Source organism: Pteropus vampyrus, unplaced genomic scaffold (assembly GCF_000151845.1).
Source record: "Pteropus vampyrus isolate Shadow unplaced genomic scaffold, Pvam_2.0 Scaffold44, whole genome shotgun sequence".
NCBI classification, from domain to species: domain Eukaryota; kingdom Metazoa; phylum Chordata; class Mammalia; order Chiroptera; family Pteropodidae; genus Pteropus; species Pteropus vampyrus.
Window position 1 is genome coordinate 376506 of NW_011888825.1, and position 26449 is coordinate 402954.

Genomic DNA, 26449 nt, shown 5'->3' on the forward strand with positions numbered 1-26449 from the left:
CCAGTCAGCTTTTTAAAAGAAAATTGAGATATAATTCACTTACTATAAAATTCACCATTTAAAAGTATACAATTCAGTGATTTTTGTTATCTTCACAAAGCTGTGCCACCATTACCACTAAAGCGTTTTCATCCTACCTCCAATGAGCCACTTGAAGTACCTTGAGAAACTGGCACTAGATGAGCCCTATATCTTTACTTCTAAGTTTCATTAGAGCTTTGCCTTTTAGTAGTCACTCCCCAGTCCTCCCCTCCATCCCGATCCTGGTAACCACTAATTACTTTCTGTCTCTATGGATTTGCCTATTCTAGACATTTCATGTAAATGGAATCATACCATACGTGGGCCTTTTGTGACTGGCTTCTTTCACTTAGCATAGTGTTTTTTTTTTTTTTTTTTTTTTTAAGTTTAATTCCTTAATTTTTTTTATCCTGGTACCACTACCACAATTTACAGGGCAATATACCTGATGTAATGAAAAGAAAAAGGAAAAGACAAAGCTACAACAGATAAAATACCTCAGGAATATATCTCTAACTGACACTACATTTCATTAATCAATTGCTGCACTTTTTGCAAACTGTGACTATTACAGTCCTCAACAAGAAGGTTTCCTGTTTAAGCTGCAATAACTTTCCTGACTATGGATCATTGTTCCTCCTCTGACAGATTTTTACAGTTCCTCTAATGCACTGGAACAAAGCAGCTTTCCTAACAACTCCCTGCTCTCTCTCCTGCTAATAACTATTGCCCTTTTCTCCTGAGTTTTTAGAATCTTCTGCTACTATATCTATCATTTCCACCACCAGATTCATAACCACCACCATAGGGACTGCCCAAGCTTCTACCAAAACTGTTCCCCTTCATGGGTCCATAATTTGATTGCTATTGTCCATTGTAATTTCCAAAATCATTATAGTTCCCACCACCACCATAGTTACTGCCAAAATTTCCCCCTTCATTGTAATGATCATATCCTCCACCACCACCACCATATCCAACACCTTGGTTTTCATATCCTCCTGGTCCACCACCGCCACCACTACCATAGCTTTCTCTACTACTATGACCAAGACCACTGCCATAGTTGCCACCATCACCTCCAAGTCCATTATATCCACCATCGCCTCCTCCAAACTATCTTCACCACCATAGATTCCTCTTTCACCAAAGTTTTCACCATGGCCAAAGTTACCTCCACCACCTCTACAGTTTCCTCTGCAACCCATAAAGTTGCCAGGTCCACCACCATGACCTCTTTGCGATCCAAAAGACTGCATTTCCTGTTTAGAAAGGGCTTTTTTCACTTAACAGTTATGCCCATTAATAGTTTGGTATTTCTGAAAAACAATTTTATCAATTGTATTATGATCATCAAAATTTACAAAAGCAAATCTTTCTTTCCCCACCCTGCCTATCTTCCATAACTTTTCTAGTTTCATTTTTGCCATACATTTCAAAGTAGTCTCTCGAATTATATTCTTCTTTATCTTCTTTAATACCACCAACGAAAATTTTCTTCACTGTTAGATGGGCTCCAGGCTTTACCAAATCCTCTCTAGAAACAGCTCTCTTTGGTTCCCCTACACACCCATCAATCTTGTGTATGGTCGAGCACACATTACTGCAACCACCTTTTCTACACAAGAATAAGTTACAAAACCACAGTTCCTGGAACATTTTGTTTGGGGGTCTCTCATCACCACACTATCTGTGAGTGTGCCCCATTTTTTTACAATGTTCTCTTAAACTATCACTTATAGTTTCAAAGCTCAGACCACTGGGAAACAGTTTTCTCCACTGCTCTGGTTCCTGTGGATCATGGCCCTCCTCCCCCTGGTGGCGGTGGTGATGGTTGGAGTGCGACTAAGGGCGACCAGGCAGCGGTTTTAATCTCCATTTTGAGACCAAACTTTCTTCTTCCAACTTGAATTCAATATGGGACTAAGAGGAAGAGGTGGGACCCATTAGCATAGTGTTTTTAAGGTTTGTACATGGTGTAGCATTGTAGCAGACCGTCATTCATTTTTATGCCTGGGTAATATTCTACTGCAATTTGTTTTATCCTTTTCTCTGTTGATGGGTATGTGGCTTGTTTCTACCTTTGGTTATTGTGAATAATACTGCATTGGCATATGATTGTCTGTTTGAGTCTATGTTTCTAATTCTCTTGAGTATATACCTAGAAGTGAAATTGCTGGATCATATGGTTTAACTTTTTAAAGGAATGCCTTCAATTAAAAATTTTTATTCTTCCTAGAGCCAGTATTGGAGGAACCTGCAGTACAGAAAGAATTACAGAAGCCTGAGGTGGATGTGGTAAGTTTGGGTTTTCCTTGGGACAAATATTCTTCCCCAAAAACTAGTGAATCAAAGGATCATTATAGAATGATATATGAAGAATTCTCTTCAATCTGTGACTTCCTTTTATTTATGTTACTGGCAACCTGTTCACCACAAATCCAGTTTACTGAATAAAGGGACAAAGTTATCCATGTCCCCCACCTGTCCAGAAGAAGAGAGTTTTAAGTGAGGAACAGTTAAGGTCTCTTAACTGTCCCTTCCCTGTCTCCCTGCCTTGGGTAAAACTTTGAGAAGTTTAATCAATTGTATGGGTGAATATCTGAACAAGTTCAACAAGCTGGGTAGATATTGTCCTAATTGGATGCTAATTTCTAAGACATTCTCTTCCTTCCTTTCTTTTAGTTCTCTCTTTTGGCTGAAGAATTTACAGAAGCCACTTCAAGCACTTGTAGAATTTGGTACTAAATGACCCCTACATATTTATTTCCAAGTTGAATTAGACCCTAGCACTACCCATAGTTACTGAGGTTAGAAGAATAGAGTGATAAACTCAAAATTTTTTTAAAACTTAGAGAAATGTAATAACTTCTCATTAAAGGAATCATTGGAAGAGACAGAAAAGTAAAACAAAAAAAAGGGAAAATAAAAATCATAGCGTTACTGCCTAAACACATTCAATATTAATACTTTGGTACGTGTCTTTTCTTTCTGTGTATAAGTTTGAGTTTTTTTTTTTTTAAAAACCCTACCTATACCATATATTATAATTTTTAGTAAAATTTTTTACACAAAATTTTTATTATTCTTCATGTCATTATATGCTTTTTGGAAGCAACATTTTTAATGACCATATAGTGCTTGATTAGATGTATGTACCATAGTTAAATCATGACTCTTGGACGTTTTGCCATTTCTAATTTTTGCTCTCATAATACTACTGCAATGAATCTTATAAGTAAAACTAACACATTTTGAAGTACTTAGTATTTCCTTAAAATGTATTCCTCTACATAGAATTAGTGAATCAAAGAGTAAGGAACATTTTTAATGCTTTTAATGCACAATGCTAAGCTGTTTCCAAACAAATTGCACTTTTTGCCCTTAAACTAGCAACAACCCTTTCTAGGCCTTATCAGTTTAGGTGTTATCAGTTTAGCAAGGATTTTTCTTTTAAATGATAGGCAGAAACAAACAAAAATGCTAAGCAATAAATGATATATCTTTATTATTTTTATTTGTATTCTTTGATTTCAAGATTAATGTTTTTTCATATTTTTATTTTCTCTTACTAATTTATTTAGTTTTTATTTATTTATTATTTGTTTTTTTATATTTTTATTTTCTCTTATTTATTTATTCATTCATTCATTCATTCATTCATTTATTTATAACACCTACATCACCCGATATTCATATGTGGTCTCCCAAGTACTAACCAGACCTGACCCGGCTTAACTTCCGAGATCACACGGGATTGGGCGTGTTCACGGTGGCATGGCCGTAGACTGTTTTTTCTTTTTTACGACATGACATGTCTGTTCATGTCCTTTTGTCCATTTATTTATCAGGGTCTTAGTGTTTTTCTCATTGGTTCATCTATGTTTTTACATAGGAAAGATTTTAGATCACTGTCTAAGTTTTTTTGACTTAAACTTTAAATAAGTGAGATTCCTTTTTATTTTCCAGTACTGGGAGAAGGACAGCTTGGCTTCTTAGATTCATGAGCTATATCTATATCTTCAAGTTTCCTTAATTTATTTAGTAGAGTTCTACAGATTAATTTTTTTCTAGCCATCAGTTACAATTTATTTTTCATCTAATTGAGTTGTTCTTTGGTGTTTTCCAATTTTTTTCTTTTCTTTTATTATTATTTATGCCTACAGTACCTGGTCTTCCTAGGTGGTCTCCCATCCAAGTACTAACCAGGCCTGACCCTGCTTAGCTTCAGAAATCAGACATTGGGCTTGTTTAGGTTGGCATGACTGTAGACCATGGGCAGTGGCTCCACTGGGGCATGAACCCAGGACCTTCTGCGTGTAAAGCAGATGTACTAACCGCTACACTATGGAACCACATCCTCCAATTTTTTTCTCTTTCCCTCACTTTTTCCTCACTGCTATGCCAATTGACTTTCACTCAATATCTCATATTTATTTTAGTATCCTGAGGAGGCTGCATCATGAAGAAATTATTCTCGTACCCTTATCCCTTTTCCAGCCTGTCATCTCCTTGCTCCTAATTGCTTGATTTAGGCTAATATCCTATAGGTTCCTTTAATTTAGTTTGACTTTGAGATTGAGGATTGCTTGATAATGCATTTTTACAACCACAGGCATAAATGAAATATTTTGGGAGGATAATATCCCAAGGATAAACTTCCCAAGGATAAACCCTTACTTTTCCTCTATGATCCATTCAATTTACTCAGAGGCAAGAGAATCTTATTGTCTCATTTCTTCAAAAGCTTGAAACCTATCATTGAGTTCATCTTCATCATTCTGGACCTGTCTGATTTCTCTCATCTCCCATGTCCTCACATATGATTGTGGATGGGAGAAATGACTCATCCTAACAGCTGTACCTTTTTTTGGCTCTCTGTTCTCCTTCTGTAGAAGCCCTTTTTCTTGTCCCGAGCTGTGCTGACAGGACTGGCGGATGCCAAATGGACAGAGGAGCATAATGCCATTCTGGAACACTTTGCCCAGGACCCCTCAGAGCCCATCCTTACCATCTTCATCGATCCCTGTTTGGGGCTGAAGCTAGATCTGGGCATGCCAATACAGGTGAGTACTCTGTTTTCCCAGACTCTGAGATGGTCTTCCAGACTCTGAGATGGTCTTCCAGGGAGCTGAGGGTTCTACATATCTTCATCATCTTTGAGTCTCATCTCCTGTGCCCAAGGTCTGTTGAGCCTCAGGCACCTTGCTCAGCAGCAGGATACAGAGAGGAATGAGGCAACATTTTGCTTTTGATGATCTCATGGTCTAGGGAGGAAGATAGACATATAAAAATATTTACAATATATTATGATGCATAGGCAAATCTTTATAGGAGCTTTATGGAAGCAACTAATACAGCCAGTGGCGTGCTGGCAAGGCTTGGCAAGGTGACATTTGAGTTGGGGCTGAAGCTAAATTTCATGAAGCAGGATTTTATTGAGGCTGGTGAGAGGCGTTCAGGTAAAGAATACTTTATGTGCAAGAAAAAGAGTTGTGGGAAGTGATACTGAAAAGGTGGGTTGGGGTCTGCTTGTGAAAGAACTTGTATATTATACGAAGATTTGGGCCTCCTTCCTAGAGAGAAATACTGGAGGCTTTCATGGTTAAATAGATAACTATTTCAACAGTATGAAGGATATATTAGTGAAGGGTAAACCATGGGTAAGGAGACAGTAAAATGCTAGAATCTGAACGGCGAGTGCACAAGTCATTATTGTAAAATTCTTTAACTTGGTTGTATGTTTGAAATTTTTTGAAATAAAATTTTGGAAAAGAAAAAGGCTATTGCTTGGCTTTTATTGGCAGCACATATACAAAAATCACAACGATAATGAAGATGGGCATGATCCTATGCAACAATACAATTTGTGAAACATTCCATATTAAAGGCAAAAACAGGCTATGGTTTTTTCCTTTATATTGGCAATAATCAGCTACAAAACATCATGAAAAAAAGATTTCATTCATAAAAGGAACAAATATTTGCAAAAAAAAATGTAGAATTTATATGAAAGAAAACACCTTTGTTGAAGGCCACAAAAGAAAGTTTGAGTAAATGGTGACCCATACTCTGTTTTTGGGTCAGAATCTTAATATAATCCAACTAAAAAAAAGTACCATTTCAATTCAACTCCAATCCAAGTGCTACAGTCCCTAGATATCTTGTGTAAAGATTTTAAAATATATCAGAAAAATGCATGAAAATAGCAAAGAAAATGAGGAAGAAGAAAAGTAATGGAGGAGAATTGTGAATATGAAAATTTGTTATTAAACTACAGTAATTAAAAACAGTTGTATTGGGGCAGGAATATACATTATATAAGCAACAGTAAAGAAACAAAGTACAGAACCATATATGTCAGCATTTTTAAAAATAAAAATGGCATTTAAAATCTGGAAAGATGAATTATTCAAAGAATAGAATTGGGAAACATGGAAAACAACGTTTTTTCATTAAAAATTTATTTAACTGGAGGGAGGGAGAAATGGGGAGATGTTGGTCAGAAGGTACAAAGTTTCTGACACCAAAAGCAAGGGCAACAAAAGCAAAAATTAACAAGTGGAACTAAATCATACCGAAAAATCTTTGCACAGAAAAGGAAACCATCAACAAAATGAAAAGACAACCTAAGGAATAGGAGAAAATATTTGCAAACCATAAATCTAATAAGAGGTTATTATCCAAAAAATATAAAGAACTCATACACCTCAAGAGCCAAAAGACAGGCAATCTGATTTAAAATGGGCAGCAGAATTGAAAAGACATTTTTCCAAAGAAGGCATACAAATGACCAATAGGTACATGAAAAGATGCTCCACATCACTAGTTATCAGGGAAATGGAAATCAAAACCACAATGAGATATCACCTTATACCTGTTAGAATAGCTATCATCAAAAAGAGAGAAGAAATAACAAATGGTGAGGATGTGAAAAAAAAGGAAACACTTGTGCATTGTTGTTGGAATGTAAATTGGTGCAGCCTCTATGGAAAATAGTATAGAATTTTCTCAAAAAATTTAAAATAGAATTACCATATGGATCCAGCAATTCCACTTCTGGGTGGAATCTAAGAGAAATGAAATCACTGTCTCGAAGTGATATCTATACCCTCATCTTCATTGCAGCATTATTTATAGTAGCCAAGACATGGAAACAGCCTAAGTTTCCACTGATGGATGATGAATGGATAAAGAAAATGGGTGTGTGTGGAATATTATTCAGCAATGAGAAAAAAAAATCCTGCTATTTGCAACAACATAGATGGATCTTAAAGGCATTATGCTAAGTGAAATAAGTCAGACGGAGAAAGACAAACTCTAATCTCACTTACATGTGGAATCTAGAGGTGGAGAAAACTAATTGAAACAGGTTACAGGTTGGTAGTTGCCGGAGTCAGGGAGTGGAGAATAGGGAAAATGGGTGAAGGTGGTCAAAAGGTACAAACTTACAAGTATAAGATAAATAAGTTCTGGGGATATAATGTACATCATGGTGACTATAGTTAACAATACTGTATTATATATTTGAAAGTTGTTAAGTGAGTAGATCTTAAAGTTCTCATGATAAGGAAGTTTGTAACTATGTGAGGTAATGGATGTTAACTAAACTCGAGGTAATCATTTTGCAATAAATTCATATATCAAATCATAGTTGTACACCTTAAACTAATATAATGTTAGAGGTCAATTATATCTCAATTACACGGGTTGGGGAGAAGGGTACAAAGTTTCAATTATGTAAGACAAATACATTCTGGAGATCTAATATACATCATGGTAAGTATAGTTAATAATATATTGTATACTTGAAATTTGTTAAGAGAGTAAATCTTAAGTATTCTCACCACACACACACACACACACACAAAAGAAAATGGTAACTGAGATGGCGGATATGCTAATTAGCTTGGTTGTGGTGATCATTTCACAATGGATATATGTATTAAAACATCAAGTTGCACACTTTAAATATATATAATTTTTATTTGTTAAATGACTCCATAAAGCTGAAAAAATCTATTTAGCATGCTGAAACGGATGCTAAATAGATCATAGTCATAGACTTAATTATATTCTTCTGGGTTAAGATGGCCAATTGAAACTTCCTTAAAAAATCAGTAACCTTGAATACATGATAAAATGAGCAAAAAGTAAAACCAGAAAAAAAGTCACCCAAGAATAAACAAACAAGGAAAGAAGCATAATCTAATCTAATTAACTTTAAAAGTGGTGGCCAGTGAAACGTCCATGCCCTGAGTTAAGGAAACCATCCTCCCGGCAGGAATGGTAGGCCCCAGTGAGAGGGAGTGAACCTTAGATAGGGCATCTAACAAAATCTGAAAAGAGATAGAGAACCCAGGAATTTTAACAGAGATTTTATACTGTTTTAAATTAGCCTTAACCACCTGCCATCCCCTCATGCAATTCTCTTAGGCTAGAGAAAAGTGAATGAAACATAAAAGACTCAATTTTTTTACTTTAACTTTGAGGGGGAAAAAAACTGAGCTCTCAGAGTGGGACATCAAGAAGTCACGCCACAGTATGTTACAGCAAAAATAATGAATTCGTACAGCTGCTCAAGCATGAGGAAAGTGAAAAGAAATTGCACGGCAATTGCAAGCATATTACATCAAGGGGGAAAAAAACACCCGAAATAGAACAAAGCATGCAAACAAGGAAAACATAACTGAACAGGAGGAAATTCCTCACAACAATATCATGTTATAGTATAACTTAATAAGAACATGAATTCAATTAAAAAAAAAAGCCGAGAGGTGAAATAACAAAACATGAGAATGACATAAAAGGGAGATTGCAAATTTTAGGAAATAAAGCATGTTACAAAACTAGTAGATTAGAAACAAGAACTGAATAGCTATTCCTGAAAATATGAATTGACATAAAAGAGTGGCTTGAGATAATTACAGTGTATGCAGAAGAAAAAACCAATGGCAACATAATTAGAAGTTAATAGATATGAAAGACAGACATTGGTAGTGTAATAGAGCCAATTAATGAAACAATATAAACTTAAAGATAAAATACAAAAATTTCCCTGAACTGCAGAAGAAATCGAATCTGGAAATTAGAAGGACTTACTTTATTCCACAAAATTTGTTACACAGTGTTTAAGGTTAATACACATCTTAGTTAAGCCAGTAAAATTTGAGGAAATTAATTGTTTAGGAATATAACCTATGTGGTATTCCTGCCGTGAATATTTAACTTGAATCTAACAATGAGAAAACAATCAGATTAAATCCAGATCTAGGAACTTTTTGGAAAACAACTGGCCCGGACGATTAGAAATATCAGTGTCATGAAAGAAAAGAAACGAACTGTGTGGAATTAAAGTTGAGTAAGGAGACACGACCATGTGTGATCCTGGATTGGATCCTGGATGGGGAAAAAAAAACAGATGTAAATGATTGGGACCATTGGGAAACATTGAATGTGGACTATGTATTATATAAATTATTATATGAAGTTAAATTTTCCGAGTGTGATAGCTAGTGCTGGATATGTTGGGGACTAGTCTCACTTTTAGGAGCTATATGCTGAAGTATTTAAGGATATAGTTTTATGTCTGCTTCTAACTCTCAAATGGCTTAGCTGAGGTGGCGGGAGGCCCAACTGAATGTAAGTATGGCAAAATGTTAACAATTAGATAAGCTAGATGAAGGCTATGTTGTTCGTCGTTCTTTTCTTGCAACTTTTTTATGAGTTGGAATTTTTTTCAAAATAAAAATTTGGGAAAATATTATTTAGGCTTATAGTAAAAAAACGTAATCTAGCAAGGGGAAACATTAGACTGGTCTCAACTTCTCCAAACACCCAGAAGACCATACCTACTGAGTACTCTGGGAAAGATAGTGTGACTCAAGGGTATTTATTCCTGTCCTAGAATATGGAGGCAACAGATAGGTAGTCATTTTCAATCTTGAACCCTTTTCCTTTTTAGAAAAAAAAGTGCAGCTTGCTGCCAGCATTCATTTAATATCATGCATAGGAATGCTATGTTTTCTAGGATTTGACGCTCAGTGATTGAACTACTAAAAACAGAATGATATAAATAGTCATTTGTTTCCAAAGACTATCGATATACTAGAGCAATGCAAAAATAATAATAAAAGCAAGATATTTTATGGCAAACTTTGAGGGTAAGGTTGGGACTGTAATCCTGCAAGTTATCTTGGGGTAAATGCTGCAGCCTCAAGCGACGCGCCACCAGCGAGTATTCTTGGGGCAAACGGTAAAGGGGGAAAGAACCCTACTTTAAAAAAACAAAAATAACATCATCAACAAAAGTCCATCCCATTAAGAAAGGAACCAAATAACTTTGCTGCATCTACTGTGAGGATGAAGGCCATTCTCAGCAATCAGACTGTTGACATGCCAGCAAATGTGGACATCACTCTGAAGGGACATACAGTTATTATGAAGGGCCCCAGAGGCACCCTGCAGAGAGATTTCAGTCACACTGATGTAGAACTCAGGCTCCTTGTAAAGAAAAAGAAGAGGCCCCAGGTTGACAAATGGTGGAGAAATAGAAAGGAACTGGCTACTGTTCTCACTATCTGTAGTTGTGTACAGAACACGATCAAGGGTGTTACACTGGGCTTCTATTACAAGATGAGGTCTGTGTATGCTCACTTCCCCATCAACGTCATTATTCAGGAGAATGGTTCTCTTGTTGAAATTAGAAATTTCTTGGGTGAAAAATACATCTACAGGGTTTGGATGAGGTCAGGTGTTGCTCGTTCAGTATCTTGAGCCCAGAAAGATGAGTTAATTCTCGAAGGAAACGACATTGAACTAGCATCAAATTCAGCTGCTTTGATTCAACAAGCCATAACAATGAAAAACAAGGATATCAGAAAAATTTTGGGTGGTATCTATGTTTCTGAAAAAGTAACAGTTCAGCAGGCCGATGAATTAAGGTCAATGTTGTCCAGCTACAGAAATGCTAAGATGCCGGATGATTCCTCACACTTACCCGTGATATTTTAAAGATGCAGTAAAAATTGTGTATTGAAAAAAAAATGAACCAAATAAAGCATTCAGGAATAGAGAATCTATGAACATCCGATTCATTTAAATAAAGAACGAAAACTAAATAATCATGGGAATTATGGTTATATGCTATTGAATGTGAATATTATCAATTTGGACAATGTGAAAATAATACTACTGTAACAAAAATTGGGAAGTGATGAGAAAATGAGATGAAGTGTGAGGATGCCAATGTTCTTATCTTTAAAAGCAGTGAGTCAATAGAATTTAAAAATGAAAGGTAGTGAGAAAACTAACCTCTTAATATTTTTTATAATTTCTCTTATAACCTTAGAAAGGGTTTTTTTAGGAAGAAATCTCTCTTACAGGTAAAGAAACATGTATTTGAAGCTTAACAATTCCTTTATTATATTAATGTCAATGTCTTCTTATCCTATTAAATCCAAGTAAAATTAAATTTAATACTTTAAAAATAGCATGATCCTATTTTGAAATAATGATTTTAGTTTACTTTTTGTATGTATATGTAAAAAGATGTTTGGAATAATGTTTTCTTTAATGTTAATGGCATCGTCTGGGTGGTTGGATTTCAGATGACATTTTAACTTTATCTTTGTACTTTTTTTGCATTGTTTCAGTTATTTATAATTAACAAATCACTTTAACAAAAATAATAGTTGTTAAGTTTTTTAAAAAATAGGCACAAAATGCCAATATTCAATTCTGGGGGATGGGAAGATGGATGATTATTAATTTCTGATTTTCGGTTTTAAAATTAAATAAATAGTAAAGAGTAGTTACAAAAGCAGTAAAGAAAAAAAACAGATGAATTTGATCTCAGGGTGGGAATAACCTTTCCAGGCATGTAGAAGTCGGAAACTTTAAATTAAAAAGTTTTAACTACATGAAAGTTATACATTTCTGAATATAAACAACAAAAACTCACCATAAACAAAATGGAAGGATAAATGAAAAATTGGCGGAAATGTATGTACAACCAAAATAGAAAACCTTAGACAATAGTCTCTCTCTTCCAGTCCTTCTCATTTCTGCTTTTCCTATAGCTGAAACTGTTTCATCTAGTCTATCCTATTCCATCCATCCATCCGTCCATCCATCCATCCATCCATACATCCATCCATCCAGCATCTATTGAACATCTAATATATCCTAGTCACTGTGCTAGCTTCTAGAGTCAAGTTGGACAAAATATACAGTCTCTACCCTCAGGGCATGCTCTCTGCATTTTCTCCCTACATTTCTGGATATGGACTCTGTTATGTCCCTAAAAAGAACAGGGAACACTTCATGACACTTACATTTGGAAAAGGATCAGGATATGGTTAGGGAATGTGACAAAGAACTCAGTCAGGCTTTCATGATTGGAGTCTCCTTTGGGTATCATGGCTGGGCCTGGCAACTGAACTCTGATCTACTGTCTTTCATGCAGACCCAGAACCAGATTGTCTACTTCATTCGCCAAGCACCCGTTCCTATCACTCCAGAGAACTTTGAGGCAACTGTGCAGTTTGGGACAGTGCGGGGTTCCTATATTCCAGCCCTGCTTCGCCTCCTCAGTGGTGTCTTTGCTCCTCAGATTTTTACAAACACAACCTGGCCTGAGAGCATTCGAAATCATTTTGCTTCTCATCTGCACAGGTTCTTGGCCTGCCTGACAGGTGAGCAGAAAGGCTTGAGTGCTTGGCGCCTCAACACTCTGTTCTAGTGCTAGTGAGACATGTGAGAGAGTCATTCTGGGTACCTACATTGCCTGGCACAGAGTAGGTAGTTAGTATGTGTTTATTGAATGAATGGAACAAGGTACAGAATTTGCCTTCTAGTTCAGATATAGCTTTCTGCTATAGAATAGTTTGCCAGACCTTTCAAATCTAGAGTTGGAAGTTTCCAAGAGTACATGTGGGGTAAGAGGAAATTTAGGTGGTATGGGGTAATGGGAAAGTGCATATATCATGAATAAGCGTGTTGAGGGCACGGCACCTTGCCTTTGTTTTATGACAATCTCTTATTATACCTCAGTGAGGTTTCCCTCTTGCCTTCTGTCATTTTTTTCTCTTCACATCAAAAAAGTATGAGTCAGTTTCTTCTGCTTGCTCTCCTGAAATACATGTGCTTCCTGGGCCCCAAATCATCAACCATGATTAGAAGTGGGTTGGCATAAACTCATTCTTGTCTGTGAACTCCCATGGTCCTTTCATTTCCTTAGATACTCGGTACAAACTGGAGGGGCACACTGTTCTCTACATCCCTGCAGAGGCCTTGAACATGAAGCCTGAGGTGGTGTTTAAGGACAAAGAACTGGTGCAGCGGCTAGAGAGTGAGCGGCTGGCATTTTTTCATGTGTCAGGGTCCCAGGGGAGAGGAAAGGGGGCAGCCCATGTGCTGAGAAAAGAATCGGGCTGGGAGGGCTATGTAGGAGGCAGAGGGAAGGAGCGATGTAAAGAAATGGAGAGATTTTATATTCTGTCTTGCAGCCTCCATGATCCACTGGACCCGGCAGATAAAGGAGGTGCTTAGTGCCCAAGAGACTGTGGATACAGGAGAAAATTTAGGTCCTTTGGAGGAGATTGAGTTCTGGCGCAACCGATGCATGGACCTGTCTGGCATCAGTACACAGCTGGTGAAAGAAGGAGTGAAACACATTGAGTCCATCCTGCGCCTTGCCAAGTCATCCTACTTGGCACCCTTTATTAAACTAGCTCAGCAGATCCAGGTTTGTGAGTGGCTTGAAGGCTGGAGGCTTAGCAGAAAGTTGGTAGTGGTTGGGACAATATAGGGTGCTAAGAGAGAGCCAATGAAATCATCAACAGCAAAGATAGATCCACCCATGTTTGGACTTGTATTGATGGGAGAGTATAAAAGTAGCAGAGCACAGGGTCCCAAGGAGCTTATAGTTTAGTTAGGGAGACAACTGGTTAATCAACAAATATACATTGAGTACCCTTTATGAGTCCAACCCCTACAATCCTGAGAAAAGAAGACTTACACAAAATAGGATTACTAGATGTCATGGGATCAGAGGGGAACCCATGTGGTTCAGCTAAGAGAGTTGCAAAATAAACACTTAAAAAATAAATCTGATGTAGTATGACAAGCTGATTATGTGATTGTTGGGGATACAGAAGATCAGAGTGATCTGTAGAATATGGAGATAGAAGACTTCTCTTCCTAGGTGGAATTTTAAGCTAGGTGTTAAGGGACACAGCTAGGTGGAGACACAGCTAGGTGGAGAAATCTAAAACCCTGGTCAAGAACAGGGCAATGAAGGGGACTGTGGTGAAAACTATGGAGGTGAATGGGAATGACGGCTAGTTAGTTGATCAACAGTGCCGAGTTCAACTGGAGGGACTAGAGGAATAGACACTAAACCTGAGCTCAGGTAACTCCCAGTCTAATGGGAGAGATGGGACTCACACAGGAGAAAAGACATAAGAATACTTTCATAGAAACTAGTACATGAGTAAAAGTTGATATGTACATACTCTGGTCCTAAGGGCTGCAGAGACTTGAAATGATTGGTACCAAGTAGGGTTGGGAATACTTCCCAGTGGAGGCAAGTCAGGATGGAGTTCAAGATGGATAAAAAACACTCACTTTGAACCAATTCTTTCCAGTGGATAAGTCTACTCTGTTTTCTCTTTTTTGCCAGGATGGTTCTTGTCAAGCACAGTCAAACCTGACTTTTTTGTCAATCCTGAAGGAGCCTTACCAGGAATTGGCCTTCATGCGGCCTAAGGACATCTCTAGTAAGCTTCCGAGGTTGATCAGTCTCATTCGCATCATCTGGGTCAATTCTCCCCACTACAACACCCGGGAGAGACTGACTTCCCTCTTCCGAAAGGTGTGTGTCTGCAGAAGGTGGGGCAGAGAGTTTTTAGAAGGTGGTCACATTGACAGAACTCAGGTTGTCTGAATAAGGTAGAATTCCCTTAGCAGAGATCTGTGGTGAAAGGCTATGAGGAGCACCCTTGGGGTCTGACAGAGACCGAAGGCTTCTGCCTACATCATCAACGTCAGTGGCACTCAGTACTGAGGCCTGGCTTGGACATTTTGCTTCCAGATGGAAGTAGCCCGGGGGCATGGGGGAGAAGGGGCTTCGAAAAAGGAATTGGTGTAGTGTAGGGAGGGAGGCAGGAAGGACAGACTCTCAGCCTGAGTTATACAAAAGGGGAAGACCCTTTTCTAATTTCCAAAGAAATTGTAGTGGGCAAGAGGTAGATTTAGAAAGGAACACTGGCTTTTAAGGAGCAGGACGTGACACATTTCAACTCGGGTAATAGAGCCAAAGTGTGGGAGAAAGGGTGCTGGGTTGAGTGCTTGCTGGGCAGTGCAGTTGAGCTGGACTGAGGCAGAGAGGGAGGTGGAGCCCAGAGAGGCTGCCCACTAGAAGTGGAGGACTGGGGGCAGATGGGTATTGGGAGTCAAATGAAGTAGGAGGCTGACACCTGAGGCACATCAGGGAGATTCAGAGTAGGAAGTGGATGCAACTAAGGCTGTGAACTGAGGCTGTTGGGACCCCTTCTGCAGATGAGCAATGAGATCATCCGCTTATGCTGCCATGCCATCTCCCTGGATCGAATCTTTGAGGGATATGTTACTTCTAGCAAAGAGGATCTACAAGGCTGCATCTCCTGTTGTCATGCTTGGAAAGATCACTACCTACGGGCTGTGCAGATGCATACCCAGTACGATATGTCTCCCCTAATGTCCCGTATGTTACTCCTTTGCCATTCCTATAGAAGGTAGATTCTGACTCTTTTCACTTGCACTTTATTTTTTTAAAACCTATGGATTATATCTTTCTAGACCTAGGAGTTTTTAAATGGGTCTAAGTTTTCTCTCTGGGTATAGATATTCTAGCTGTCTTTACTCTAATCTATTCTCCCTGATTCCAGGAGTCTTTTCTGGTCTTTTCCTTTTTTTTTGGCCCTAAAGTCTAAAATTCCATTATGTATAAACCTTCTCCTAGAATCGAGATACTTTGTTTCCTCACCTTGCATTTCCTCTTTCAGGGTTCAGGAAAACTGCTTCTTGGGGTCTCATTTTCTAAGGCTCCCCTAAATCGAAAATACCAAGTCTAGCTTTGCATTGGTAGATTGATACCCAGTGTTCCTGTTTTTTTGATTTGGTCCATTTTTCTCCTAACACAGGTTCTCCAGTCGAGGCTGGGTCCTAGACCAGACCAGCATATTTGCTCAGGTTGATGCATTTGTGCAACGCTGCAAGGACCTGATTGAGGTGGGAAGACTGTCAAAGAAGGAGAATCAAAGACAACAGCAGATGCTCCAGAATCCCCATCCAGGAGTGGGGAAGCTGGGGCAGAGGCTAAACATAGAACTTACCGCTTTGTCTCTTCCTGTATCACTGTGTGCCCTACTATCATCCTGTTCTTTTAAACTTTGCCTACTATCATTGCCTTAGCATTTCATAATCTGTTCTGCAGCCAAAATTCATTTGAGTAGCCTCTAGCATCTGGTTGGTCCTCCCTAGTTTTTAGATATTTTAAGCTAAAGAGTGCAGGACTTATAAGTTCAGAAAGGAGAGCAGGCATTCTCACAATGACTTTTTTTTTTTTAGGTATGTGACTGTCAGTATCATTTCGCCCGCTGGGAAGATGGCAAGCAAGGTCCACTTCCTTGCTTCTTTGGTGCCCAGGGGCCCCAGATAACACGGAACTTGCTGGAGATTGAGGACATCTTTCATAAAAACCTGCACATGCTGCGAGCTGTTCGTGGGGGCATCCTGGATGTCAAGAACACCTCTTGGCACGAAGACTACAATCGGTGAGAGAGCCACAGGCTGACTTGGGTAGAGCAAGGAAGGAAGGTCAGGGGAAACAAGAACGGGAGGAGTGGCGAGAGAGTAGAAAGGAAAGTGTGGAAGTGACAGATCGGGGATGGGAGTGGGCAGGAGACAGTGCAAGGAATGAGGTGGCTGCTCAGATGAAGAGACCAGAGTCAGCCTTTCAGAGCTTGAATCCCAGTTCTGCCATGTACTAGATATGTGACTGGACAAATTACCAGTTAGAGCCTCTGTGTCCTCATCTGTGAAACAAGGTTAGCAATAGAACCTATCTCATTGACTTGTTTTAAGTAATAAATGGATTAATGCATATAAAGTACTTAGTGCCTGGCAAGTAGGAAGTCCTCACAACATAACACATAGGATTCTTACTCAGGGGATGTACTTGGGGTCTGGTGAGGGCACTCACCCTTCCACATGCCTCTCTAACGGAACAGATTTCGTGCTGGAGTCAAAGACCTGGAGGTGATGACTCAGAACCTGATCACCTCTGCCTTCGAGTTAGTTCGAGACGTGGAGCATGGAGTGCTGCTGCTGGACACCTTCTACAGACTTGCAACCCGTGAGGTGCCGCTGCCCCGCCTGCTTCCTCCACCCCTGCTTCTCTTGTGCTTTCCTTCAGTTTCTCCTGAGCCTTCTAGACCCCATTCTACCTCATGCTCTTTCTCCTGTCCTAAATAGCCAGGGTCTCTTTTTTTCTCTCTGTTCCCCTGGTTTCCAGATTGCTAAGGAGTGTGACTCCCACAACAGGGTGTAGCTTTCCCGTAGGATGAATAACTAGAGGAACCCGTTTCTTTCTCTTCTTCCTTAGACTATCAGGAGGACGTATGACAAGAAGGCAGTGGATCTCTACATGTTGTTTAATAGTGAATTGGCCCTTGTGAACCGTGAACTGATCAAGAAGTGGCCATACCTGGAGCCCTACAAGGCCCACTACTCTGGACAGGCACAATGGGTGCGGATCCTACGGCGTCGCATCGACAGAGTCATGAATGTGAGTGCCTGGCCTTTTTAAAAACTTGTCCTCGGTGAGGCGGTAGAGTTCTCAGGTTGTGCCACGTGCTGGGAAGGATGGAGGACCCGTCCACCATCCAGAATTTCCCTAGAGAGTTTTCATGACCAGAAGAAAGTCTGCCCAGGAGAGTGGCAGATGCAGTGAGGCAGGCCATGGCTTGGGATTTGCGGTGATGGTGAGTATGTGGTAGAACATGGGTCATTTCAGGCATTTTATATCAAGGTGGAGGGGAGGAATAGGGTCAGCATCTGCAAAGTTGTGCCACCAGGAGAGTAATACAAACTCACAATCCAGAGAACTGGACAGGTGAGGCTCTTTTAGGGTGGTGTCCCTAGAAGAACAGTCACAAAGAAACAGAAAAAAAACAACTTAAAAAAAACTTTTTGGGAATGTAGGTCTAAGGCTATTGAGCTACTTGCTATCATCTAATTGGTTCTGGGAGAGAATAAGGCATCCGACAGACAACTGGGTGCTTCTTAAGAAGCGGTGGGCTAAGATTATGGTGAGGAAGGGCTCATACTAGTTTTCAATCTTGTATCTCTTAAATCCTTCGCTTCCTGTAATTTACTTGCTTCCCCCAACTTTTTTCTTAAGCTGAATCTCTGTGCTTCTCTTTCTTCATTTTGACTCCCTTTCTCATTGTGCATTGGTCTGTTCCTCTTAACCTTTTTGGCTCTGCCTTTCCCCTAAGTAGTGAAAATCAATCTTTATAGCAAGCCTTACATGTGTCGTTGGTGTATGTGTGTGTGTGTATGTGTGAGTGTGTGGGTGTATGTGTATATGTGGTCTCAGGGGGATGGTAACCTAGAGGAATGTGACAAGTAGGCTTCAACTCATTCATTGTTCTTCCTCCTCAGTGTCTTTCTAGTGCTCATTTCCTGCCCCACATTGGGACTGGAGAGGAGAGTGTACATACCTATCAGCAGATGGTTCAGGCCATTGATGAACTGGTTCGAAAAACCTTCCAAGACTGGACATCAACGCTGGACAAGGACTGTATTCGGCGCCTGGATACACCATTGTTACGAATCAGCCAGGAGAAGGCGGGCATGCTGGATGTCAACTTTGACAAGTACAAGACCCAACCCCACCCCTTCTCTTTACCTGACTCCTCCCTCTGCTTATTTTGTCTTTGACGCCATTCTCTTCCTCAACTCTTCCAACTATTTAACTCCCATCTCTTGATTTCCTCTCCATTCTTCTAATAATCCCTTATGCTATAATACGTTTACTATCACGTCTTACTTTTAGTTTTATAGTTTATCTTAAAAAAAATTGATTAAAAAAAGAAAACCCCGACTAACCTACTAAGCTGGTGATGTAGGTGTTCTACCACTAGATGGCCCTGGTGGCTCAGCTAAATCACCCAAACTCTGGGCTTTCCTGAGACTTGGTGGGGCTGTCAGAACGTGCCCTCTCCTGCAGCTTTATAATTATGACATTTTCATATTACAATTATTTAAAATTTAGTTAATTTATTTATTAGTTCTTAAAAAATATATAGTGAGTACCTTCCATATGTTAGTAACTGAGATAGGCACAGGGAATGTATACAATGAAAAAGTCCCTGCCTTCTGTTACTCCGTGAGTGAATAGTTCAACACTTGGAGCCATGTTTCTTTTCCATATAAGATGCAGAAGAGAAAAATAAAGAAGGAGCTATGTAAGGCATCTGTGTACAGAGATTACAAGCCTTCTGGTGACAGTTTTTCCCTAATCAGAAGGAAATAACTTTCTACTTGCTTGGTGTTGGCTTCGTCTTGTCATCAGCTAGGCATCAACTCATTATAATAAGAGTTACTTCCCACACTTCTGTGCTGTTGCTACTAGCATTGGCCTTCACTCACAGAATGTCCTTATTTGTTTAGCAAACAAACAAAAACAGGCTTTTCCAGAGAAGGCCTGTGTAGAGATGAAGTCTGGGGAACAGAAGAGACTGGGTATATCTGTTGTGAGCGGCTGAAGGCAGCCTAACTAGAGGAGATGACACGTTATGGTTGAGGAAGGAAGCAAAGGAATCAAGGTGGAGAAGTAGCGCTGAATGTCAGGCCAGAGGGGTGAAGTGAAGGCATTAGTGAGGTCAAGGGTGTTAGGAGGCACATGGATCAGGAAGCAGTTGAGCAGAGTGTGAAGACCAGGGTAAGAGGTTTGAGATAAATCTTTATCTAATAAGGAGTGTTGGAGACTGGCTTTGATAGGGTTCATGGTTTTTTGAGGTAAGGCCAAGCAGGGTCATATAAAATTGGCCTCATAAATCAACAATAAGAGTTTGAAGAGACAGAAGACTAGACCGGTAATACCCTAGCTATGACATTTGCAAGCACATAACGAGGTTGAATCTGCAAGACACATTCTCCCATTAAGCTGGGTACTTCCAAAGGCACTGTGTTTGGTTGACACCCAGACACGCTTGTAATAATATGAATATGAGCATACACAGTCCACCAATTGCCCTTTTCCAATGAACTAAAGGACTATATTCAAATAACAGAATTTTATTAAATGCCAATGATCAATATTTTCATTTTTTTTCAACAGAACAAATCTACTTTATTTACTTTCAATAAGTTTAAATCTGTAAGGGATACAGCATTGCCCTTAGCAGAAAGATTGCTTCGGAATTTGGCACTAGCCATGCCACTGTTTCCGTGAGCACGAGTTACCTTTCCCCAGATTACTCTGGTTTTGTTCAGTTTGCCACCAGGAGTCACCGTGTAGTTCTTTGCCTTGTACACATAAGCACATCTCTTGCCTAGATAAAACTCAGTCTCATCTCGAGCATAAACACCTTCAATTTTAAGGAGAGTGGTGTTCACTCTGGTTCCTTCCAGACATTTGTCATTTTAGAAGTCCCATTCTCATCAGGCCTCCACAGGCTCCAAGAGGGCGGAAAAAGCAATATTTGCATTTTAAGTATGAGAAAAAACAAAATTCGAGAGAGAGGTAAAAAGATGCCATAGGTAAGTACTGGTTGGTGGCTACTTTCTTATAATCCTCAGGATCAGCCAGTGAGAGTGAGTACAGCATTAACTTCAATGCCAGACAGCCTAGAGTTTGAACCCTGGAGTAGATCTGTATTGCCCTGTGACTTCAGGCAAGCCACTGAATTTCTCTGATCCTGAGTTTCCTCAACTACTTAAAACACCCTTTTTTTGAGGTTGTCATGAAATGAGATGATGTGTGTAAAAGTCCTCACAAGGAATAAACAATCAATAAACATTATATTCCCTTCAAAAAAATTGCCTCATAAAACTTGGTGAACGTGGTATTTTCAAAACAAATTTAGTAAAGCAATATATTAGTTTTAACTTTTAAAATATTGTAACCTTTTAGAAAGAGTAATGTGTGCACATGTTATAAGATTCAAAAGTTATACCAGGGTAGAGAATGAAAAATTTCCCTCTACTACTGTCCCCCAGTGACTCGGTTTCTATCTGAAGAGTCAGTGTTACGAGTTTCTTGTCTAACATTCCAGAGATAAAAGTGTATGTTTACATAAATAATCTTTTTAGTATAAATAGTAACATACTATACTCAATCTTCTGTACATTCAAAGTGTTTCAAAATGATTTAACTTTCCATTATAAAATTGTTGATAATTTTAGAAAATTTGCAAAATGCAGAAAAGTAAAAGGAAGAAAAACCTCCCCCAAAGATAACCACTCTTAATGATTTGTTATGTTTCTTACCACTCTTTTCTCCCCTATTTCATACGGTTGTTTTTCTTTAATTTTTAAAATATTTACTGAGGATTTTAAAATTATAAAAATAGTGCATGCTTACTGTAAAAAAAAAAAATTGATGTAGAAGTATATAAAGGAAAAAGTGAAAATCCAGCACACAGCCCCACTCCCAAGAGATAACCGTGATTACCATGTAATCAAAAATATACACTGCACACATAACCAGTTATTTTTGCAACTTGCTTCTTTTAAGGTTAACAATATGTGTGGGAGGTTTTCCATTCTGTAGGTACAGAAGTATGCAATTATTTTTCATGGCTTATAACATCCCATAGTTTGGTTGTACTGTAAATTAATCAGTCCACTATTGATGGACTTATACGTTGTAAAATTTCTATAAGGTTTCTAGATATTCTGTACTAGAGGATTTCAGCTGGACTTCCTACACCTTGTTCTTTTCCCTCCAGTGATGTATTTACCTAACGTTTGAGCTAGTGTCCATATAGTTAGGATACCTAATGTTTGAACTAGTGTCCGTATATTTAGGATAAGCTTAAGCTTCTCTGTCTGCTTTGAACATTTCTTGTAGATAGATATCTAAAATACCTTTAGATAGTTATCTAAAATACCGTTTGCATAAACTTTATAGTAGAGCATAACAAGGCAACTTTGGGCCAAATATTTGTGGCCTAGATTTTGCTGAAACCCGTATAATGGCTAGACACGTCTTCCAGAGAAAAGAGGTGCTCCTGTCCTTAGTTAGTTGTTTTCTAGAGAGCTCTACCATAAGATGCTTTACATTTTTGTGGTTTTAAGATAAAACTGCCTCAGTCCAGTAAATAGTGTATTGGGGAGGGGGAAACTTGATTACAGGGAAGGATTTTGAAAAATCTGAGCTCATCAAACCAGTAAAGAAATTTAAGACAATTTCAGTTTTTCCAAAATATATTAACACTCCCGGGAGGTGCAGATAACTATCAGGTTTATTCTTTTCTGTTCAATGTCTAGATAAGATCTTGAAATAAGTATGCTTTTCAAATGTCCTGATTGTCCTCAGAATCACCTCACTTTTCCTTAGTTCTGGGAGCCTTCCAGTCCTAATAGCATCTATTTTATCTCACAAGGGGTTTTGTTATCCTACCTTATATCCCAAGTATTTGAACTCTGAAGTCCAAATTGGCTTTTACCACCTTTTATGGCCAGACCAGCTTTACAGATTACACTTACTACAAACATATTCCAGATGTTGTCTATATCCTGGCTGAAAAAGGCTGTGTTATCACTGTGTATGTCGCAAATTCCTCTGTGTAGTAGGATTTCCCCAGAGCAGGATAGGGGACACTGACTTCTGTTTGTTTTTCATGTCTAGGGCTTCCACTTTCTCTTTTTCCTCAATCATATAGTGCCTTCTCTATCAGTCAGTTCATTCTGGGCTGTCAACATTAAACTCAGCTAGCTTCACTTTCTTACATCTACTGCCTGACCACTTGTCTTCAGATAAATTATAAAATATTTTACAAAAATAATTCCCTAGACAGATTTCTTTTTAGAAAGTGTTTGTCAATAAAATGAATTTGTGTTCCAGAACAAACTTTTGGCAAAGACTGAACATTATTGTGAAAAAAGTTTCTCATAGAGTTTTTAGCTCAACATCAGGAAAGTATTATCCAAATTTATCCTGTTGACAAGTTAAAATTTGATAGTTTGCTTTAAAGTTATTTTGAAAATCTTGTCAGGATGAGAAAATGAAGAAATATTTTAGTGCCATGTTGGATAGTATACATGCCCAAGTGGGCTTGCTATGATATTTAGGGAGACAAATTCAAGGCCTCCAGTTCGAAGAACATATGAGAACATGTTTGTGCTAACAGAAATGTTTCCATATATATCCACACCCTTCTATCCTCTCAGTGTAGCTATAGCACAATTTTTGGTTAAATCAGTATTCAATGTTTATCTTAATATGGCTCTGTTAGTATTGTTTACTGCCAATCCAAATAATTTACTGTTGTTATAGTTCCTTCTTTGCTTATACAATGTCTGCTCTTTTCGGAATTAGTAATTACCTTACTATTTTTGTTAGTGCCCTGTTCACTTGATTTTTAATATGTATGTGTTCTTCCAGACCAACCAATAAAACCCCTGTGAATAATATCTTTCCTCACTATCTGACTTGTAAAGTGTGTTATTAGTTTCACGTTGTTCTCTCCTGGGACTCCCTGTCCTCTTGCTTTAGTCTGACTGGCTGGTTTTGAGGCCTGCTACACAAGTGTCATCCTAGGACTTCCTTGACCTTCTTTTCTCATTTGATTTTCTATTTCTTTTGATTTCCTCTTTCTTGGTTTACACCCTTGTTTTGGTAGAGTGTATCCATCAGTAGTTTTTTGAGAAACAGTGCATGGGAGGTGAATTTTTCGAGTTCTGGCATGACTGACAACAAATGTCCTGCGTTCTACTTGTTGGATATTTGGCTGAGTTTGGAATTCTAGGTTGAAGGTAATTTTCCTTTGTTTTGGCCTCTCTCTTTTACTTTAGAAGCTTTCTTTAAATGTCTGGTAATCTACTGTTCATTCGTATTTGAGAGAGGCTTATTCACTTTGAGGACTTTTGACAGTTTCAAAAAAAAAAAATAACATACTTTAGTGGAGATCATCAAGATTTGAAAAAATAGCATTTCTTCTTCCATAATTTCTTAAAGCATTTATCGCAAATAAATGAGCACTTGAAAGTAATTTCCTCCATTGGAAGATTCTTCTCCAATAAAGGTGAAAATATAATCCTTTGCAAAACTTGAAATGTGGTATTATTTCCTATATTGTCAATTCAGTGCTTTCCTGTAGGACAGATAAAATATTCTGGAATATTTACTTCAATATTCTTCCCAAATAATATCTCAGTAATATTCAGGTTGTGGGGCTTTTCAGCCTATGACTAAAAAGTGTAATTTCATTAAAAAAAAAAAAAAAAAAAAAAAAACACATACATATTAAAAATCAAGTGATTTTTATTCAAGATTTTTAGTTTTTTAAATATTCCATATTTTCTTCTGGTACTTTGTGATTTTATTCTTTACGTTTAGTTCTTTGATCCATCTCAAATTTATTTTGATATAGGGAGAGAAGTACAGATGCAACTTGAGTTGTCATTTTTTTAATCTCCAGATGGCTAGCCATTTGACCCAATCTCATTGACCGAACTGCTATTTTTAGAATATAACAAATTCTCAGGTATATTTTTGTCTATTTTGGAATTCTCTATTCTGTTCTGGTATGTCTCTTCATGTGCAGGAACCAAACTGTTTTAGTTATTGTCCTTATTACTCTCTTTTTTCAGCGTTTTCCTGGATATTTGAAATATATATTTCTCATAAGAACCTTAGAATTAATTTGTTTAGTCCCCAAAATAGTCCCATTCCTATTTTTATAGAAACAAGAATTGTGTTAAATTTATAGGTTAACTTAAGGAGAATGAACATCTTTATATTTGAGTCTATCCAAGAATAGTGTATTTTTCTTTCAATTTATTTAAGCCCTGCTTTTCATCCATAAGTCATTTTTTTATATATATTAATCAACTAGCAAGAAATGTTATAATATTTAATGTTATAATATGTAAATATTACATGTAACATTTTAAAATGTTATAATATATAAATATATTTTATTAATTTGTTAATTTTTGGTATTTTATTTTTATTGTTTTAATTATCATGAGTCTCTTTTCCTGTATGACAATGTTTGATTCATTACAGTATTTATATTGGAAAACTTTGATTATAATAAGTTAATTTTGTACCCAGCCACTTTTACAAGTAATCTTATTGTTTAAATAGTTTTTTCTTTTAAAAGTTATTTTTTTGTTGTTATAAAACATATCATACACACAGAGAAGTACTTACATGTTCAGTTTTAAACTGAAACTTAAAACTTAACAAATGAGTATAAAATAAACACCTCTGTAACTATCACTTAGGTCAAGGAAAGAACACTGCCAGCAGTTTAGAAGCCCCTCACTTATAATTATTTTTCAGTTGAATTAGTTGTCAACACTTAAAATTCAGGAGATTTTATATAAAAACACACTTTCTGGCCTCTCTTGAAAAATCAGACAACGTAGTTACATTGGGCCCGCCTTCCCATATGGCAGGAATTACTTGGGACCCTGGAGCTGTCACTCTTTGAGGTGCACCATGCACTCTTTAGCTCAACTTTAGGCCTCATGTCAGTTGCCATTTATCATCATACTTGAGCTACTCTTGCCTTCACGATATCAGAACTTTGGAACTTTGCTTTTGACTATAAAAACCAAAAGAGTTGGTAGTTGGTTGGATGTTGAAAAGTGAGGCAGAAGGAGAACATGTAGTTCTGGTTAAGGGGATGGTGCTATTCCCTGAGACAGATTTGCAGAGCAGTTGGTGAGTTTCTGGACACAGTGAGTGTGAGGTGCCTGTGAGACAATATGGGGTCGGGGAGAGATCTAGTAGGCAAGTAGACGTACAGTCTAGAGCTCAGGTTGGCCATGTGGATTTGGGAGCCATCAGCTTACAGAAGGCAGCTGAAGCCATGGCAGTGGATGAGATCACCTAGGGAGATCTAGTGGATTGGATGTGAAGAAACTTGCAGAGTCCGCATTTAAGGGAGCTGCCAGGAAAGCAGTTTTTTTAAAATTTATTTTTAATTTTTTGCTGCTCCAGTCAACGAAAAGGAAACTTTACTGAGCCTCCAGAGCCAAGGGGTTTGGGCAGGAGGCTGCCCTGTGGGCCAACGAGGATGTGGAGGGGCCTTATTTCACCTTCTTCCTGGGACGTAGGTTGCTGGCGCGGTCACACTTCTTGCGGCATTTGACAGCACAGGGATGCAGGCAAGCATAACAATTGTGGCAGATCATCTTGTCA

The 26449-nt window shown here is 38.2% G+C and overlaps 1 protein-coding gene and 1 pseudogene across 1 annotated transcript in view; both read left to right on the forward strand.

The window, feature by feature from the left end:
* The window catches only part of DNAH2 (dynein axonemal heavy chain 2), a 96856-nt gene that overhangs the window by 4928 nt on the left and 65479 nt on the right, over positions 1-26449 (forward strand). The window contains exons 2-11 of the mRNA XM_011358869.2: positions 2261-2319; positions 4917-5087; positions 12488-12716; positions 13262-13372; positions 13530-13768; positions 14705-14896; positions 16633-16838; positions 17295-17424; positions 17669-17851; positions 18730-18944. Of these exons, the coding sequence (XP_011357171.2) occupies positions 2261-2319; positions 4917-5087; positions 12488-12716; positions 13262-13372; positions 13530-13768; positions 14705-14896; positions 16633-16838; positions 17295-17424; positions 17669-17851; positions 18730-18944 (1735 nt within the window). The remainder of the gene's footprint in view (positions 1-2260; positions 2320-4916; positions 5088-12487; positions 12717-13261; positions 13373-13529; positions 13769-14704; positions 14897-16632; positions 16839-17294; positions 17425-17668; positions 17852-18729; positions 18945-26449) is intronic.
* On the forward strand, positions 10368-11034 carry LOC111738834 (annotated as a pseudogene).